The sequence below is a fragment of the Microtus oregoni genome, unplaced genomic scaffold (assembly GCF_018167655.1).
Source record: "Microtus oregoni isolate MIOR12 unplaced genomic scaffold, Mior012 000072F_ref0000427, whole genome shotgun sequence".
Lineage (NCBI taxonomy): Eukaryota > Metazoa > Chordata > Mammalia > Rodentia > Cricetidae > Microtus > Microtus oregoni.
In genome coordinates this window covers 7,549,021-7,567,629 of record NW_024543979.1, presented here as the reverse complement: position 1 = coordinate 7,567,629, position 18,609 = coordinate 7,549,021, and the positions used below count along the sequence as shown (strand labels likewise).

Here is an 18,609-nt window from a genome sequence, read left to right as displayed (position 1 = left end):
ACACACACACGTAAATAAACAAATGCAAAACAGTCAATTATGCTGGGTGATGGTGCAGGCCTTTAATCCCAGCACAGGCAGGTGGATCTCAGTGAGTTCAAGGCCAGCCTGGTCTACAAAGTGAGTTCCAGGACAGACATAGCTACACAGAAAAACCCTGTCTTGAAAACCGAGAGAGAGAGAGAGAGAGAGAGAGAGAGAGAGAGAGAGAGAGAGAGAGGGAAACTAATCAAGTGCAAAAATACATGAGAAATCTAATCTTGTTCTTCTATTGACAGTGCACTGTGTTTTAATGATTAGGTAATATATGACATTATCTCTCACTTCTGAGTAATAATTTACTGTTTCCTTAGTGACAAGATACAAAACTTTCAAGAACAAACCCAGGCCTTGTGTAGTCTAGAAAATTATGCCATTTATTTGACTTTTTTTTTCTGTTTTCAGAAACAGCAGGATATTAGTGCCCATCTTAGTGTTTCTGCAGACAGGAGGTTACTCTGTTTCTGTTAGAACCCAGTGTAGGGTGTGCTATAAAATGCTACAATATGCTTGTCATAAAAGCTGGATCAGACTGAAGAATTCTGCTGTTTCCCAGTTTCTTACCTTGACTTTGTGACCCTACTTCCTAAATAAGTAATATTTTAAAAAGAGTTATTATTCCAAGATTGACAGCCTCATTGGTTTTGTGATTGTATATGTGTCTTGGGAAGATTAAAAATGGAAATTATATAATGGAAGCTGGGTGTGGTGGTGTGCTCCTATAATCATGCCATTCAAGATATAGACCAAGAATACAGGAGTTCAAGGCCAGCACTGGTTATAAGTAAGTTTAAGGATGGCCTGGACTATTAATTCGTGAGACCCCTGTCTCAGAACCAACCGAAGAGCTGGGCATTGTGGTGCACGCCCTAGCCCTATCACGTTGGCAGAAACAGGCAGTTCTCTGAGTCTGAGGCATCCTGATTTATGGAGGAAGTTTCAGGAAAACCCCAATAAACAAAACAAAACAAAAACCTAACTAAACAAAGTATTATGTGATGGATCTTTAGGGATTTCATTCAGTTGGTTTGGGTTTTTCTGCCCTGGGCGGGGTGCCAAAGGCGGGGGAGTCAAGATCAGACCAAGGGCACAAGCTACACAAGCAATCTACCACTGAGCCACAACCCTACCCCCTGTCCTGTTGTTTTTGCTATGGATTGAATATGTAGTTAAGACTGCTTTGGGGAATTTGTGATCCTTCTGGCTCAGTCTCCTGAGGGTTGGAATTACAAGCATTCACTATCACAAGACTTTTTTAAAAAAAATAATTTTTATTTTCTTTATATTTTAATGTATGCATAGGTACCCACAATTATTACAGACGAGAGTGCCAGATATTGTAGAGCGGAGTTACAGGCACTTGTGAGCCGTCTGCCATGGGCGCTGGAAACCAAACACAGGTCTTCTGGAAGAGCAGTACTGGCTCTTCACAGACCGATTCCCTTAACTACAACTTTGTTATTTGAGCAGAGATCTCCAACTGCTTTTTTTTAATCCCACTGGTTTTTTTTTTCTTTTTTTGAAACAAGGTCTTACTATATAGCTCTAGCTGTCTTATACCTCACTACATAGACCAGGCTGGCCTCTAACTCACAGAATCTGCCCGCCTCTGCCTCTTCACTGCTGGGATTAGGAGTGGAAGTGAGCCACCATGCTCTGCAAGTTCTACTTACTGATTTCTATGAAATGCACAGTCAGTGAGGGTGACAGAACTGGGATAGTGGCGGTGTTAGCTGCTGAGAGTGGGGTGAAAATAGAAATCCCTGCTGGAACCGGGCGGTGGTGGCGCACGCCTTTAATCCCAGCACTCGGGAGGCAGAGGCAGGCGGATCTCTGTGAGTTCGAGACCAGCCTGGTCTACAAGAGCTAGTTCCAGGACAGGCTCCAAAACCACGGAGAAACCCTGTCTCGAAAAACCAAAAAAAAAAAAAAAAAAAAAAAAAAAACCAAAAAAAAAAAAAAAAAGAAATCCCTGCTGGGATTCAGTGTATTAGCTGCTTTTCTCTGCTGAGTCCAGATAACTGACAAACACCATCAGAAAGGAGGAGATTGCTTAGGCTCATGGTTTGATGGGATAAACTCCATCATCGGGGCAGACCAGGGCAGCAGAATATGGTGTGGCTCCTCACACTGCGTCTGCAGTCAGGAGGCGAGAGAAGTGACTCCTGGTGCCTGGGTTGCTGGCTTTTCTCCCTTTTCATTCAGTTCAGGACCCTGGCCTTGGTGACAGACCCACTGCATTCAGAGGGGTCTTCCTTCATCAGCTGACCCTCTCTGGTGTTACCCTCGTCAACATGCACATAGTTGTGTTTGCTAGGCAGTGTTTGTTTTATTTTGTTATTTTGTATGTTGGGAGTGTTTTGCTTGTATGTATGCCTGTATACCACATGCATTCAGTGCCCTCCTGGAGGACAGGAGAGGGTGTTGGATCCCCTGGGACTGGGATTACAGGTGGTTGTGAGCAGCCAAGTGGGTGCTGAGGATTGGAACCCCTGGAAGAGCCATTGCTCCAGCTCCTCCCCCCAGCTCCTCCCCAGTTCCTCCCTCCAGTTCCTCCCCCTCAGCTCCTCCCTCCAGCTCCTCCCCTAGCTCCTCCTTCCAGCCCCTCCCCCAGCTCCTCCCTCCAGTTCCTCCCCCCAGCTCCTCCCTCCAGTTCCTCCCCGTTAGCTCCTCCCTCCAGCTCCTCCCCCAGTTCCTCCCTCCAGTTCCTCCCCTCAGCTCCTCCCTCCAGCCTCTCCCCCAGTTCCTCCGTCCAGCTCCTCCCCCAGTTCCTCCCTCCAGTTCCTCCCCCCAGCTCCTCCCTCCAGTTCCTCCCCCTCAGCTTCTCCCTCCAGTTCCTCCCCTCAGCTCCTCCCCAGCTCCTCCCCCAGTTCCTCCAGTTCCTCCCCCCAGCTCCTCCCTCCAGTTCCTCCCCCTCAGCTCCTCCCTCCAGCTCCTCCCCCAGTTCCTCCCTCCAGTTCCTCCCCTCAGCTCCTCCCCAGCTCCTCCCCCAGTTCCTCCAGTTCCTCCCCCCAGCTCCTCCCTCCAGTTCCCCCCCCCCCCCCCCCAGCTTCCCCAGCTCCTCCTGGTGGTTCTTGCTCTAGTCAATCACGGAGAAGATGACCCATCACACTGAAGGCCAGGCAAACTAAATGTCCCAGTCATCTATAAAGATAGGCATTCTAACCTGGGAAGGAAGTTCCATACAAGATTTAGAAAACAGCATCTTAAAAGAAAATTTTGAAAGTAGTTCAAGGCATCTAATAAGTTTTATTCTGCTAAATTACTGTTTTTGGCTTTCTAGAGAACTGTTAGCCTGGGTGTCTGTTGTATTCAGTCTTTCCAGATTAATGAAAAACCAGTCTGCTTTCACACATGCAGTGGTATTTCAATTGTATAGATAAAACTGCCTGAAGATCTGAGAGTAAAACAGCCCGACTGGCCAGCCTTACAGACCAGGTTATGGTAACACACACCTTTAATCCCAGGAGCCACCCTAGTTGCCATAGAAATCGGGTGATGCATGCCTTCAATCCCAACCCTAGCAAGGAATATAAAACGGGTGGGGCAGGGTGAGGTGAGACAGCTCTCAACACACAGTCTCATTCTGAGATTCCAAGAGGCAGGATCAGGATCACCATTTCAGCCTAAGGTAAGAGCCAGTAGCTAGGCGTTTTGCATTTTGGATTTTCAGGCTGAACCCCAGTTTCTCTCTCTGAATTTTTATTAATCTTGCTTCACACACATGAATCGGTACTATTGAACATAAAAGAGAATGTAGCTCTAAAACCAAACTTGAAAGAAGCAAGGAGTATGAAGGAGTTGCTTATACTAGAAAGTGACTGAAAAGTTAGAGTAAGGAATGAGATGTCTGTCACACCTTCAGCAGTAACACATGCTTAGATAAGTAGGCCTTGTTTGGAATCTCTTTAAATAGGATTCATGTAAATTTATTGTAAAACATGAATTTAAAATTATAGGTTCTGAAGGTGTAAACAGGTGAAGTAGTCCTAAGTAACATGGACTTGATGTGTGTAAGGAGCAGAGAAAGGAAATGTGACCCAAGAATACTCAGCAAGAGCGAGGAACAGGGAATCAGGTGGAGGCGCTCAGCCTAGGAAATTCAGCTCCAGAAGCAGAGTTGACGCTTGATTCTGAATGCATCAGAGGTTATGCAGGGACATAAACCGTAACTTCAGCACGTGGTCTTTGGAGGACACACTCAACAGTACACAGACTACAGCTGTTGGATATTTGACTCAATGTTTTTAAAATATTTTTTATTTAAATTTTTTAAAATTTTGCATAATAACTCCTCCCTCCCCTTCCTCTGCCCCTCCCCACATCCTCCCATCCCACCCCATCCACTCCTCAGAGAAGATAAGGGCTCCCTTGGGGAGTGAATAAAGTCTGTACACCAAGTAGAGGCAGGATCAAGCCCCTTCACCCTATATCAGAGCTGAGCAAGGTATCCTACCACAGGGAAAGGGCTCCAAAAAGCCAGGTCATGCACCCAGGACAAGTCTTGACTTAATGTTTTTTTTTTATTGTTTTTTAAATTTATTTATTTATTAAGGATTTCTGCCTTCTCCTCGCCACCGCCTCCCATTTCCCTCCCCCTCCCCCGATCAAGTCCCTCTCCCTCATCAGCTCGAAGAGCAATCAGGGTTCCCTGACCTGTGGGAAGTCCAAGGACCGCCCACCTCCATCCAGGTTTAGTAAGGTGAGCATCCAAACTGCCTAGGCTCCCCCAAAGCCAGTATGTGCAGTAGGATCAAAAACCCATTGCCATTGTTCTTGAGTTCTCAGTAGTCCTCATTGTCCGCTATGTTCAGCAAGTCCGGTTTTATCCCATGCTTTTTTGGACCCAGGCCAGCTGGCCTTGGTGAATTCCCGATAGAAGATCCCCATTGTCTCAGTGTGTGGGTGTACCCCTCGCGGTCCTGAGTTCCTTGCTCGTGCTCCCTCTCCTTCTGCTCCTGATTTGGACCTTGAGATTTTTGTCCGGTGCTCCAATGTGGGTCGACTTAATGTTTTTATGTTTTTTTGTTTTTTTTTTTGGTTTTTCGAGATTACTTAACAGTTAATTTTTGCAGCCCTGGGGATTGACACGAGGGTCCTATATATTCTAGGTTAACTGCTCTACCACTGAGTACATACCTAGCTAAAAAAGTTTTTATTCATGTAGTTGCTGAAGTTTCTATTTCATTTAAAATGGCTTAAAATCACTCTTTGGTTAATTTTCCACAGGCATATCATTGTCAAATACCATGGTAAATGCAGGTTTGACTTCCTTTAAAAAAATAGAAGAAGCAAATGCAAGAGAAATTGAACTGGTATGTAGTATTCTCTGTTCCTAGTGTTACTGGGTTCTATTTAAATTCCAAACCCCACTGTGTATGTCTTTATTTCTATTAAATTTATTTGTTTGGGCGATGACTCTGTCAGTGGAGTACATGTACACAAGCCCGAAGATCCAGGTTCAGAGCTCAGCACCCATGTCAGAAACTGGACCTAGGAGCACACATCTGTAACTCCAGCTCTAAGAGGTGAAAACAGGGCAGCCTGGTCTTGCTGCTCCTGTGTCTGGAGGAGTCAGTAGGCACCAGTCCTCCTGAGACAAAGGTGGTGAGCAGTGCAGCGATAGCCAGTGCTGACCTCTGCTCTTCTCATACTGCACAGACTCTTAGTGCTACATCACACACACAAATATTTCCTTTTTCATTGTAAGCATTTCAGTTGCTGGTGTTTGGGGTGGGTGACAAACCTGATTAAGCCTGTGAGTTCTAAGAAATATTTCAATGAGAGTTTTAAGTGTTTGTGGTAAGAATATAATGATATAATATGTTTAGATTTTAAGTAGACTTCCGCCTTTCGGAACCCTGATAAAAGAAGCTGTGATGTATCTACCAAAGTATGAGCTTGAAGTGGAGCAGGTGAATATTCTCTTTCTTAAATATTCTGTCTCCTTAAAAGTAAAGCTTCCCATGGCTAAAATTGAAGCTGGGTATGAATAGTAAGATTATTTTAAAGTTTTTTATACTTGTTATTTTTTTTGAAGATTTCTAGATACAGTGACACCAAGGCCGAGATATTGGTGACTGTTGTATTAAGAAACTTTGAGCAGCTACAGACCAAAAGAACAGCACCAGACTCTCACTACACTACCTTAATCATAGGCGATGCAGATAATCAAGTTGTTTTTAAGCACAAAATTATGTGAGTGATTATGAAATGCTTAATTAATTTTATTTTTAAGTATATTGTACATGAAACTTTTACTGTAAGATACAATAATTAGATCATCACATAATCAACTAAATTACAGTTCCCTGATGTAAGAATGGCAAGTGTTCCACTTGTCTGTTGAGGAGGGTCAACGCTAACTTTAGGTCTCTATTTAGAACTAGATGAAGAAATTATAAAATTTGTCACCATGGAGGGATTGGTAACAAGAGAACAGATGCCCCCGGGGCCTTTCTGATTTGCTGTTCTTCTTCTTTTTATGGCCTGACTCCTCTTTGAATACAGTCTTGTACTTAACTCAGAATATAGCCTCTATCTGTAGATTCTATCTCCAGATTAACATGTAAACAGCTCCTGTAACTCATTTTACCTAGTTCCTCTAGTGGGCCTTTTGTAATTTTTACTTCAGCGTCTTCTAAATATTATTTTTCTCTCACAATGTAAATCTCAAGATGTCAGTTTCTGTCGTCGCTAGTCCTTTTTTAGTACTTAGTAGGCCACAAATGGTGATTTACTTAATATTGTATGAGATAGGTGCTATCATAATTCACATTTTGTAGAGGAAGAAACTGTAGCTAGTTGATAATAAAGTCCAGATTGACCCTGCCTGAGCTCACGGTATCACTACAGCGCTAAGTTAGGAATGGCAGAGCCTGTACGACTGGAGTCTGCTAGCTGTCAGGACGCAGGAGGATCCATGAAGATTTCTAAGGGGCTGAGCAGTAGGATGCTCTTCTCAGTCACTGCTCTCCCACAACCAGCCTCACACACTTAGAACAACTTTGTACAAATCCTTAATCCTGGGGACTACGAGAATGAATTAAGCTCACTAATTTTTTTCTTGTCTGTGTCAATATTAGATATAAACTATTTCAAATTCAATTTAAAAGATTGTTGAAGTTGTTTCTCACAAATAAATATAACTTATGCACAATCAAATTAAAGAAGCAACTCGTGTCTTAGTAATAACAACTGTGTATTTTTGTTTGGCCTCAAATGAATCGGTGCAGCTTGGGATCAACAACTGTTAAACAATTAGCTCCGTTGTCAGGTGTAGCTTATGCCTGTAATCCCAGCTGGTGGAAGGGGAGAATGCAAGAGGATCCGCACTTCCAGGTCATTCTGTGTGAGGAGTGAACAACAGATCCATTGACAACTCTTCCTCCTCACAACTTGGTGGAAGTCCCAGTGGTCGTTTACTGCTACTGCAGATCTGTCTTAGAACAGCTCATCCCTGAAATCAGTAGATTAGTTCATTTAGGGTTTGCGTCGTGTTAAAGTTGACATTACTGTTTTTCAGGGATTCTGTTTTGTTAAAAAATGGAAATTGGGCTAAAAAAATTGATGTGAAGAGAGCTCTTATATCTGAAGATCTTAGCATTAATCTAATTAGTTCTGATTATGGTAAGTTAATTGACAATGAAGATATCAATACAAAAATGTGACAGCATTTAAAATTATTTCCTTTACGCTAGCTGATACAGAAAAATAATAAAACTAATATACTTACTGTGAATAAGCGTTAAGGGAAATTTCATATACTTAGGTAACATAATTCAATTTTCTTTATTCACTTAAAGACTTTTGTTTTCTAATATAATTAAATTTCAATTATAGCATTTAAAAATGTTATTAAGATAAATGTACATATTTTCTTTATCATATTTTAATCTTTTCAAAAATATTTAAATTTCCTGTACTTCTTACCTGTAGTGCTACAGTAATAAGGGATATAAATTAAAATAAATAACCTCATGTAAAGACTTAATATGATTTTAATAAGCATTTGCATGCATCTTTTTCTCTTTCTAGTTGGTCTTGATATTCAGCAGAAATTTACAGTCTTTTATTTAGGCCCCAGGAGGTATGTAAATCAAACAGTTATGCAAGGAAGGTTAGAAACAGACATTTCTCATCCCAAGCACTCAAACAGAGCTGCTGCAGCAGTGTACAATGAAGGTAAACAGCACTATTCATTTCTGCTTTCCATAACATCAGTGTGGCCTGGAGGGGTGTTACCATAGGATCACTCTCTCAATTGCTGGTCTCTGGGATTGCGTATTTAGGCTTCAGATAATAACAACATACTAATAGTATATAGTAGTAATTATCTGTTATGATTAATATTTTTCAAATTGAGATGTTAGTTGAGCAATACATTATTTGATCAGTCTTTATATATATTATCCATTTTCATGTGTATTTCACTTTTTGGGTCATTCTCTGGGGAGGATGGTGATTTTTGGGAGTCCTCAGACTCGATGAATCAGACCAGAGTGAAAATGAATTTAGCTTTTTACCAGGAGTAATTTTAAACATACATAAAGTGTGTAATGAACTCCTGGATACTCAATAGCCACCTTAAACAAGAATCAACTCATAGCTTTTACTGTGTACCTAATGTCTTGTTCAGTTTTCACCTTTTGTAATCTGAAGCCAATACCAGATAGTGCACCATTCCCATGCAAATGTTTCATTGAAAATTTGTAAATGGTAACGATTTGTAAAGCTATCTTTTACACATAAAAGTTGATGCCATCCATTACTTAGTGTTCAAATTACTGTCTCATAATTTACATGGCCATCTAAGGACTGCGTCTGTCATCTTGCTATGATGTAGGTATACAAACTCTGGGCCCTTTCGGCTCACAGCTAGTCATTTCAGCAGGTGTTTGACTGCACCACGACAGGGGCAGCTACGCGAATTGCAGGAGTCTGCACTGGGACTCGGTGTCCCAGTGGGCAGCCCTGAGCTAACACTGGGACCTCTGCAAACATCACAACTGTTAGCTGCAGTCAGTTCTCCTGAACATCATCCAAGTGAAGATAGTCAACCAGGAATAGTCACATTAAAAAAAAGAAGGGGGGGGGGACTGCAAACAGGAGGACATATATACTCCAGAAGATACGCAAAAAAGAATGGGGGGGACTGCAAACAGGAGGACATACATACTCCAGAAGATACGCAAAAAAAAATGGGGAGGACTGCAAACAGGAGGACATATATACTCCAGAAGATATGCAAAAAAGAATGGGGGGGACTGCAAACAGGAGGACATATATACTCCAGAAGATATGCAAAAAAGAATGGGGGGGACTGCAAACAGGAGGACATATATACTCCAGAAGATACGCAAAAAAGAATGGGGGGGACTGCAAACAGGAGGACATATATACTCCAGAAGATACGCAAAAAAGAATGGGGGAGGGGACTGCAAAGAGGAGGACATATATACTCCAGAAGATACGCAAAGCAAAACAAAGAAAAGGTAAGAATGTGAGACAGCTTCCCATCCCAACACCCTACAAGCTGACCGGCCCCTCAGCACCCGACAAGGGAGATGAAGAACTAAAGGTCATGGCGAACAATGAGGGCTGATGAGAAGCCAAGGACGATGGCAGGGGGTTTTGATCCTACTTAATGTTCTGGCTTTGTGCGAGCCTAGCCAGTTTGGATGTTCACCTTCCTAGATATGGACAGGGGGGAGGACCTTGGATTTTCCACAGAGCAGGGAACCCTGACTGCTCTTGGGACTGGAGAGGGAGGGGGAGAAGGGTGGGAGGAGGGGAAGGGGATTGGGAGGCTGGGAGGAAGCAGAAACTTTTTTTCTCCTTTTTTTCAATAAAATAAAAAAATAAAAAAGAACTAAAGGTCAGCGGCTACAGGACTCAAACAGATAAGGAATTAATTTAGGACCTGGCCAAGAATGTTAAAGTAAGTTTAACATTTAGACAACAAAGTTGTCAAAAAGTAGATAAAAGAATCAATAACATCGTGGAAACTTTTAAAACATGGAGGGTAATTATGGGAATTACCACAGAAATTGAGATGCTTAAAAACAAAAGAAAACAACAAAAAACCCAAATTCTGGAAGTGAAAGGGAAACAACAGCAACAGCAGACAGAAACCAAAGAGCAGCTTCAGGGATGGAGAGCAAGGCTGGAATAGTAACATACAGTCATATGTAGAGTGGGGAAATTAATGAATATGACCAAAAACTTGTACAAAACATGCGATACATTCAGGAGACCAAATTTTAGAATTCTCAGGATATATGATGTCATAAATAATTTAGACAATCTATTAATGAAATCATGGGTGAGAATTTAAGCCTACAAAAAGACGGTTAAAGGAAACATTTGGAACCCCAAATAGATTTGACCAGAAAAGAACCTTTCTATGATTTATCATAGTCAAGATGTCAAAAGTAAAAAACAAACAATACTAAAAGCTGTAAGGCTGTGGGCAAAGAGGCAAAAAGATCATAATAGCATTTAGATCTGTCTTCAGCAACCCTGAGCTAGGAAACATAAATGATGCCTTTCAAGCCCTGAAAGTAAATATCAACTGTCAAGACTGCTGTACTCACCAAAGTACTCTGTTCACACTGGAAGTAATATCAATTGTCAAGACTGCTGTACTCACCAAAGTACTCTGTTCACACTGGAAGTAATATCAACTGTCAAGACTGCTGTACTCACCAAAGTACTCTGTTCACACTGGAAGTAATATCAACTGTCAAGACTGCTGTACTCACCAAAGTACTCTGTTCACACTGGAAGTAATATCAACTGTCAAGACTGCTGTACTCACCAAAGTACTCTGTTCACACTGGAAGTAATATCAACTGTCAAGACTGCTGTACTCACCAAAGTACTCTGTTCACACTGGAAGTAATATCAACTGTCAAGACTGCTGTACTCACCAAAGTACTCTGTTCACACTGGAAGTAATATCAACTGTCAAGACAGCTATACTCACTAAAGTACTCTGTTCACACTGAGGAGGAATGGGAATATTTCAAGACAAACACAAGCTAAAGCAATTCATGCTAAGTCAGAAATACAGAAAATCCTTAAAAAAACAATACAGAGAAATAAGAAGGACAGTGTCACCCACTAGAACATAGGAAAGAATACACAGCACAGATGAGCACCAGGAAGCTGGGAGGGAATGAATATTGTCTGACACAGCAAATTATCAAGCATCCAGTGCCACCAGGAGAGAAAAAAGAGTAACCAATAAATCAGCGAACAAGAGTGACAACCAATAGACTCATCAGTAATAGCAACAATATACTCATTAATAATAGCAATAATAGACTCATCAATAATAGAAACAATATACTCATTAGTAATAACAACAATAGACTCATCAGTAATAACAACATATACTCATTAGTAATAGCAATAACAGACTAATCAGTAATAGCAACAATAGACTCATTAGTAATAACAACAATAGACTCATCAGTAATAACAATATGCTCATTACTAATAGCAATAATAGACTCATCAGTAATAGCAACAATAGACTCATTAGTAATAATAATAGATTCATTAGTAATAACAACTATAGACTCATTAGTAATAGCAACAACAGACTCATCAGCAATAGCAATAATAGACTCATTAGTAATAGCAACAACCAATAAACTCATCAATAATAGCAAACCCTTCACTAATTTGAAGTCTTTAAAGTAACTTGTAGGGCTGGAGAGATGAGTCTGTGGTTAAGATCACTGACTGCTCTTCCAGAGGACCTGGGTTCAATTCCCAGCACCCACATGGCAGCTCACAACTATCTGTGACTCCAGTTCCAGCGTACCTGACACCCTCACACAGATATGTTTGCAGGTGAAACACCAGTGCACATAAATAAAAAATTTAAATTATAGAAATGAAAGAATCAAAACAGCAGAAACTATCATCAGCACCTTGAATGCACTTACCAATGAGAAGACACAGCCTGCCTCCTTTGCTTCCTGTTGCTGTGATAAACCGTCAACCAAAAGCAGTCAATTTACGTGTTATGGACCATCTTCCCCTAGAAGCAGAAACTTGAGACAGGAACCTGTAGACAGGAACTAAAGCAAAGGCCATAGAGGAACTCTGATTACTGGCTTGTCTCCTAGATTACCACTCAGCTACGTTTTTTATATAGCTCAGACCCACCTGCCTAAGCCCACAGTTGGCTGGGCCCTATCGTATCAATTGGAAATCAAGAAAATCTCCCCACTGACACTCCCACAGTCCACTCAGATAGAGACAGTTCCTCAATTGAGATTCTCTCGTCTCAGGAATGTCAAGTTGACAGTCAAGATTAGCCACCACAAAGACTAAATAAATACAAAACAAACAAAAGAAGATCCAATTATCCCTTGTCACCCAAGAAACTCACATAACTAGAAAAGACAACCAAATATTTAGAGTCTAAGGTTAGAAATAAACTTATCAAGCAAATAGAAACCACAAACAGGCTGGGTTAGTGATTTCCATCTGATAAGCAGACTTCAAAACTACTCAGAAAAATATTAACCACATATTAATAAAGGGAACCATTCACCAAGAGGATATAACCATTGCAAATATTTATGTACTGGGTCTTGGGACCCAGAGTCCCATGAAATAAACAATAACAATTTCAAAGGTCACATCGGTCCTGACACAGTAATAGTAGACTTCAATAACTCTCATATCTAGAGAGGCTTTTCACACTAAAACACAGCAAATGAACGTAAAACAAATTATATCACCAGTCAACAGGGCTTAACAGATATCTACAAGATTGCATCATCAATAGATAGAGCATAATCTCCTCACTCCTGACAAGACCTTGCAAACCTGTCTTGAAATACTGGGGCGCTTGTGGAATTCCTGTCAGGCTTCTAGACCCAGTTAATTTCTGCTGAGGGGATCGCAGGCACATACACTGTCCTGGTACACCATCTTGTGGCAGTCTTACAAAATGCAGCTTGCAAATATCTTGATTTATGACAAAAAAATTATAAGGCATTTCCTCGTGGTCATCGCATCTTTCTCTAAGTGAATTAAATGAACCCTTTGGGAGAGAATTAACACTGCTAATGTAATTCAGGAGGTGGAACGGCTGATAGACAAGGCTCCAGAAGTGGGCTGTGGAGATCACTCTCTCCGTTGTCTTTGTGTTAAACCCACAGTTTGAGCATGGACCCTGCATCTGCTATGGGTTAGGTTCTCACATGTGCAGTGGATATGCAGAAGGAAGACAGCTGAGGACGATCAGATAGTGGAGGAAAACGCGGAACATAGAAATCCCAGAGTAGACAAAAGTGGTGAAAGAGTCATAGGATAATGCCAGAATTAACAGATTTAATATTAAAATAGCAACCTTAGAATAAGAATAGGCACAGAGAAGTCAAATCTGTGATTAGAGGCAAACACTGGAGGCAAAGTACAATCTAAGTGAAAGCAAATCAGAGACCAAGGAAATAGACCAAGAGACAACCTAGGAGCCTACAGTCAAGTAAGTGTCCTAAAAAGAGAGAACAAAAAAATCAGAGGAAAAAGTAGGGAAAAATTTTGAGACCTACCATAAGGTATAAGTCTGTCCATCCAAAAAGAAAAAGAAAAAAAAAGCACTTCCTGTTAGGACAGATGAAAGAAAATCTATTAATGAGGCATTATCACAGCATTCAAAAGACCATCAGGGTCAGGAGAGATGGCTCAATGGGTAAAAGTGCTTGCTGCCATGCCTGAGGACCCACGTGACAGGAAAGAACCAACTCAGGCAAGTTGTCCTCTGACACACACACACACACACACACACACACACACACACACACACCTTGTTTTGTTTTTCAAGACAGGGTTTCATATGTAGCCCCGGTTTCCTGAACATGCTTTGTAGACCAAGCTGGCCTTGAACTCACAGAGAAATGCCTGCCTCTGCCTCCCGAGTACTGTGACTAAAGGCGTGCGCCACCACACCTGGTCTTTTTATTTTGAAAGTATATTTTTAAAGTTAGTAGTCATCTGTATTAGCCAGAAGATGGGGATAGTCCATTATTTTTGTGCTTCTTTCTTATCTCTCACTTCAGACGTCTTACCTATCTTCACTGTGGTCACAGAATGACTTTATATGAGTGTTGTTTGTATTTTCAAAGTCAGGTTTAGTTAACACTATGGTGTAATTATCTACTTTCAGATGCCAGGGATTTGTTATTATTATTATGATGATGATGATGACTTTATCAGCAACAGTGTGTGATGGTTGTCCTTTGCTATGGATTTGATTGGATTTACCTTCGGCTAGACAACACATTTCTGGTTTCAGAGAAGTGTATATCATTGTGCTTGGTATGTGCATGTGAGGCTGGACGTGTTGAATCTTCTTGGAGCCAGAACTGCAGGCAGTTGTGAGTCACCCCGTGTGGCTTCTGTGACCTGACTGGGTCCTCCAAAGGCAGTGAGTGCTCTGGTTGTCAGCTGTCTGTCACAGGGACAAGACACATAGCTGACATACTGTCAGACTCCATCACTGTGACACCTGGACCGGTTTCACAGAGGGAGTATTTCTTTCAGCTCAGTGGTTTTCGTGCACAGGGCCAGCTGCAGTGATTCTGTGCCTTGTAGTGGGGTAGCACCCCACGGGGTAAGGGTGTGGTAGAGCAGAGCTGCCCCCCTGATGGCATCTGGAGCAAGAAAGACACAAGTGGGAGCCAGGGAAGAGACGGGCCCTTCACAGTCATCCCTCTAGCAAGCTTAGAGCCAGACCCCTGCCTCCCGTAAGGGCACTGGATTATTTCACTGGGGAAAGTAGGAGCCTGCAGGCATCAGTCACAACACAAAGGTTGTACTCAGCAGTCAGGGACCAATACGGGAGCCTTGGGGGACCTTTATACCCAGACAATAACAGAGCCTAGCATACTGACCTTCTCAGTCCTCAGAGACCAGACATCTGCCGTTGTAGTGAGAAGCCTCATCCATTAATCCCAGGCTGCTAAGGATACAAGTACCTAGTTGTTCCATGACTTGACATGACTGAACAACGACACTGAAAATGAAAAGGTCCTCAGAGCTGTTCAGTATTTCTAGGTCGACTAAGGTTTGTGTCCCGCAAACTCAGATCCAGGCTGTTTGAAGGTGTGGCTGTATAAGGCTGCAGACTTTTCAGGAGGACACGTCTGGGTTTGGAACAGAGCAGAGATACAAAAGCAGCTGCTAGGCAAGTGAGGTGCTGCTCTCAGTGGGGCTGCCTACCACAGTGTTGCAGCAGGTCTGCAGTACTTATGTGCACACCCAGTTCCTGAGAAAGATTGTGTTGTCTCATTCTTTGGGTGGTCTCAGCTTTGCAGTGACAAAATGTGTGTTTGTCACTTAATCCCAGTTGTTCTGACAGTGAGAAAGCAGGTGGCAGGGAAACAAAGGGTTCTTGACTATCTCAGACTTCAGTAGCAGTGCTCAAAACATGGCTAGATCAAAAACTTCTTGTGGGGGTGGAAATGTTAAAGCCATTGGGAGTGTTGTCAGTAGTCATAGAAAACTTACCAGCAATAACTGAAAAAGCAATTCTTATTCCTCAGAACTTCTGTATGCCTTTACTTAGTTGTCAGTGTGATGATAATTAACTAATATAGAAGTTTCCTAGTCTTAATAATTTTCCTGAGACTTCATTGAGCATGATTGTATAACAAATAGACCTCATACTTTAGAATCATTTAAGAGCATTATTGTCAACTCGGTTCAGTTGCCTGCGTTTACCTTCCTTGTCACTAGTCCCGAGAGTGTAAAACCACCTTGCTCTCTGGCACACCAGCCTGCACACAGTGGTGTTCTCTAGACACTTGCTGTGCTTAATCCCAATCAAAAACTACACCCCCTGGTTTGCCACCTCAGTGCCTTTTATGAGTCATTTTTAACTTTCCTGAATTTAGATTTGGAGATTGTACAAAATGCAGCCGAATGGGTGTTAAGATTCTCTTTTGTTTGTAAAAATTCTGTTTGGGAGCCAGGTGGTGGTGGTGCACACCTTTAATCCCAGCACTTGGGAGGCAGAGACAGGCGGATCTCTGTGAGTCTGAGGCCAGTCTGGTCTACAAGAGCTAGTTCCAGGTCAGGCTCCAAAGTTCAGAGAAACCTTGTCTTGAAAAAAAAATTCTGGCTGGGAATCGGGCTGTGGTGGCTCACACCTTTAATTCCAGTACTCAAGAGGCAGAGGCAGGTGGATCTCTGTGAGTTTTGAGGACAGCCAGGACTGCAAATAGAGACCTTATCTCAAAAAAAAAAAAAAAAAAACAAATAATTCTGAGTCAAAATGTTTAGGGTTTATTTTAATGTGACAAATGAGTCAGAAATACTACAATTGAGATTTAGGACTTTGGATTCAAAGTTTATTACATGAAGGGTTTTCATTTCCCTGTGTAAGCAACAAAATATAGTGACCTGAAAACAATCCATTTCTAAAAAGATAATCTTTGTTCTCAAAAGAAACCAAAATCCATACATTATATATCCAGCTATGATCTTGTTTCCTTACCATTTTGTCCTGTTTTGTTATTTTTGTTGTTTTGTCAATACTCAAATAAAAATTGAAGTACTAAAAAAATTAAAAAAATTAAAAAATAAAATTCGTGGTTTACTGTCTTTGAGTACTGCGATCTGTATCTGGAATATCTTCCCCTTGTCCCCTTCCCATGTCCAGATCCCGTCTATTCTATGAGGACAATTAAAATAGTCTCCCTTTCCTAATGTTACTAGTCAGAACTAAGATCAAGAAAAATGTCTTTAAAGCATAGCAAACGTGGCAGGCCTGTAATTCTGTTTGGGGAACTGAGGCAGGTGGCTCAGGAAGGAGTTCAGGGCCAGCGCAGGCAATAGAGTGCCTGTTTAGCATCCACAGCCAAAGGCTCAATCCCTAGTGCTGCAACACAGTGAGAAACCAGAACGCCCACATGTCGGTGGATATCATATACATATATTTTAATAAATCCTATATTTGGATACATTTGTTACAGTTTAGAGACACTAATCCGGAAGTGGTCTTTTCTTTCTTCGAATTATTGTAGCAAATTTTGTGTCTCTAAATCACTTATTAAAACTCAAAAATATTTATGACGTCCTCTCTACTCAAGATGCCGTTACAATGCTGTGAGATTCACTGGTTTTCAAATGCTCAGCCTTGAGTAGGGAACGAGGTTTTAAATCCCTGTCTTCACTCTCACTTCCATGAGGATAAAACTTACTGCCACTATCTGCTGCATTGGTTGTACTTACATTAGATGTAATAATTATATTAGCTGTGGGTGGCTAGAAGCGCCATGTGAGAAGCTGGAAGGGACTGAGAGTGGACGGAGTGTTACTAGAATATCCTTTTTAACTGTGTGTGTTAATATGTAAGGAAGTATGAAAGTCGTATTCTTGCCACTACCTAGAAAAAAAGAATAAATTGAAAGACTTTGTATTGAATTTGTAAGAGTATATATAATAACAAATGTATTTTTCTCACATTAATTTAGGAATGGCTACCTGCAAAATACCTGGGAACCGAGAATGCAATCATCATTGTAAAAATAAACATACATGTGCACACGATTGCTGTGAGTTCTGCTGAGATTATTTCAGAATCGAAATGTCTGTAGTGAATATGGAGTGGAGAATGGCTCAGTGGTTACCACCTGCTCTCGCAAAGGACGAGTTTAGTTCCCATCACCCACCGCTGTCTGCAACTTCAGTCCCAGAGCTCTGATACCCTCTTCTGACATCCAAGGGCCTTCACTCTTGTGCACACACACACATTTATAATGACGGATAAAATAAATAAAAAATAAACGTCTTGAGTTAATAATAGTGATATGCTAATTTTTTATGTATAATATTTATACCATTCCTACTCCAAACTCTCCAAAGAATTTTCCTTTGTGGTAGGGAGAACAACAGGAAAAAAGTAGACATTAAATTTCATGTTTCAAAGACATTTAGTTTTTTTTCATACTACCAAAAATGTAATACAAAAATTCTAAAATTGTACTGACCATATTGGTCAAATCTATTGTCCAGTACTTGGGAGGTGGAGGCAGGAGGGCTGTAAGTAGAAGACCAGAATGGGCTGCATAACAAGATCCTGTCTTACTTAAAAAACAAAAACAAAAGAAGATAATCTACAATCTCTTTTAATAGGTAAAATCGGAGTTCCACAAAAGGCAGAAGTTAAAGAGTCAGCAATGTCTTCGTATTTGTCTGACTTAAAAAGCAGAGATGCTGTCTCTTCTCTTCCTCCAGTGAAACGACTCAAGGTTAGCTTTAATGGCATCTGTCCTTTGCTCTGCATCAGGAAGGGGGGGTGGATAATTATATCATCATTATAATCGATCTATAAATCTACTTTTGGAAGATAACTGTCCAGCTCTTTCCTTACCTTAGTTTAGAAAGAGAAATCTGAGCTTGACTTAGTTTAGTCACGGTTGGAACTAGACAGTCTTGCCCTGTCTTGGCTTTGAACTGGAACGGACTGGAAATTCTGACGTTTACTTGGACTCTTGGCCTTAAGAACAATGAAGAGCCTTCCTCCCAGGTGATGAGAGAATG

At 41.3% G+C, this 18,609-nt stretch overlaps 1 protein-coding gene across 1 annotated transcript in view; it reads left to right on the top strand.

Annotated features, from left to right (window-relative positions):
• Hfm1 (helicase for meiosis 1) overlaps positions 1-18,609 on the top strand; it is an 81,930-nt gene that overhangs the window by 47,357 nt on the left and 15,964 nt on the right. Inside the window, exons 25-31 of the mRNA XM_041642082.1 lie at positions 5,269-5,354; positions 5,871-5,954; positions 6,080-6,237; positions 7,565-7,668; positions 8,077-8,223; positions 17,541-17,621; positions 18,202-18,317. Of these exons, the coding sequence (XP_041498016.1) occupies positions 5,269-5,354; positions 5,871-5,954; positions 6,080-6,237; positions 7,565-7,668; positions 8,077-8,223; positions 17,541-17,621; positions 18,202-18,317 (776 nt within the window). The remainder of the gene's footprint in view (positions 1-5,268; positions 5,355-5,870; positions 5,955-6,079; positions 6,238-7,564; positions 7,669-8,076; positions 8,224-17,540; positions 17,622-18,201; positions 18,318-18,609) is intronic.